The 1884-nt window shown below is 42.7% G+C and overlaps 1 protein-coding gene across 1 annotated transcript in view; it reads right to left on the reverse strand.

The window, feature by feature from the left end:
- The window catches only part of YARS (tyrosyl-tRNA synthetase), a 77896-nt gene that overhangs the window by 18479 nt on the left and 57533 nt on the right, over positions 1 to 1884 (reverse strand). The window contains exons 7-8 of the mRNA XM_011974074.1: positions 1019 to 1154; positions 447 to 532 (exon numbers count right to left, since the gene is read on the reverse strand). Coding sequence (XP_011829464.1) covers positions 447 to 532; positions 1019 to 1154 — 222 coding nt within the window. The remainder of the gene's footprint in view (positions 1 to 446; positions 533 to 1018; positions 1155 to 1884) is intronic.

The raw sequence follows: 1884 nt of genomic DNA on the forward strand, positions 1-1884 counted from the left end.
TTGAATATGGTACAGAAAGTGAAAAACAGAATGGTTGAATGGTTGTATGGGTACTTGAAGAAGTACGGTTTCTACTGAATGAGTACTGCTTTTGTACATCCTAAAGGGACCACCCGTGTGCATAAGATTATAGACATTTACTGATGAAAAATGTTTCCTGAGAAGAGGTGAGAGAGAGTCCCTGCCAGGTAAGGCCTTAAAGGGCCCTGAGGGATAGAAATCCATCTGCATTAACGAAATTCCTAAATCAGAAAAGCTAACTGACAAGAAACTTTAACCAAAACTGCAGTTTTGAAGGAAAATAGACACTGGTGAGATTACCAAAAGTAGAGAAAAAATACCAGGCAGCTTACTTCTACACAGAACAAGTTATTCTAAAGTTCTAACAGTCAGCAAAAAATAAAATACAGATCTTCAGGAAAGGATTCCTTTTCCTTTCATATTACCTCAGCAGCAAAGTCCTTTTCCAGGTCCGTGTAAGCTGTGTAGGTTTTGTTTCCACCCCATTTCTCATCTCGTAGGATCACAAACTCTGTAAGGAAAAGGATTCATGTCAGCAAACTCATTGACAGTGGCAGAATCGGCATTCCTAACCCACATGCATGACTATTTGTAGTTTTTGCCATATATTCTGAACTTTATGGTATGGTATTTTATTATTCTTAGATTGGATGAATGGCACTATTGTATACCCAGCTAGCATCTCAGCTGCTTCAGGGGAAGGCTTGTGGCTTATATCTATTTTGTTGTATTCCTCTAGTTCAACATGTCTGCCCCCACCCTTACTTCTAACACCTCTGCCCACTCCAATATTCCCTCAGAACCTAGCTTGGTAATGAATATATGAACAATTAAATTACATCCCAACATCATTCATACTTTAATATATAAGAAATCAAAGCAGAGAATCAGGGCAGCCAGTCCCTGGAGGAACAGTCTGTGACAAATCACAAGTATGATCACAGCACGAATTTTTCTATTCTAGCCTGGCCTCTAGGAAGAAAACAGAGAGTATTACCGGACTTAAGAGGAAAAAGGACATGCTTGATGAAGGACAGAACCCCATTGTTCTCCACATTTCCTGGCTCACAGAAGGCCTTCTTCAGTTTTTTCTTCACATCCTCCTTCCGATCAAGGAGATCAATCTTGGACTCCTAGAAGTCATGGAAGGGAAAAGGACCTCTTGTGGTTTAAAATGAGAATATGCTCAACTGATATGAGCTAAATTTTGTTTTTTCTTCTCTGTCGCCCAGGCTGGAGTGCAGTGGCACAATCCTGACTGACCGCAGCCTCAACCTCCTGGGCTCAAGAGATTCTCCCATCTCAGCGTCCTGGAAAGCTGGGACTACAGGAATGTGTCACCATGCTCAGTTAATTCTTCTATTTTTTGTAGAGACAGGGTTTCATCATGTGGCCCAGGCGGGTCTCAAATTTCTGGGCTCAAGCAATTCTCCTGCCTTGGCCTCCCAAAGTGATGGGATTAAGGGTGTGAGCCACTGTGCCTAGCTAAAAAAAATTTTTTTACAAAGATTTCAACATTAGGTGCTTGCAGATATTTTCCTGTGGACATGGTAAAAATAAATAAAAAATATATATATACATATTTTTGAGACGGAGTCTCACTCTGTCGCCCAGGCTGGAGTGCAGTGGTGTGATCTTTGCTCACTGCAAGCTCCGCCTCCTGGGTTCACGCCATTCTCCTGCCTCAGCCTCCTGAATAGCTGGGACTACAGGCGCCCATCACCACACTCAGCTAATTTTGTTTTTGCATTTTTAGTAGAGATGGGGTTTCACGGTGGTAGCCAGGATGGTCTCGATCTCCTGACCTAGTGATCCGCCTGCCTTGGTCTCTCAAAGTGCTGGGATTACAGGCGTGAGCCACCG

The sequence above is a fragment of the Mandrillus leucophaeus genome, unplaced genomic scaffold, assembly GCF_000951045.1.
Source record: "Mandrillus leucophaeus isolate KB7577 unplaced genomic scaffold, Mleu.le_1.0 Scaffold141, whole genome shotgun sequence".
In the NCBI taxonomy this organism is placed as follows: Eukaryota; Metazoa; Chordata; class Mammalia; order Primates; family Cercopithecidae; genus Mandrillus; species Mandrillus leucophaeus.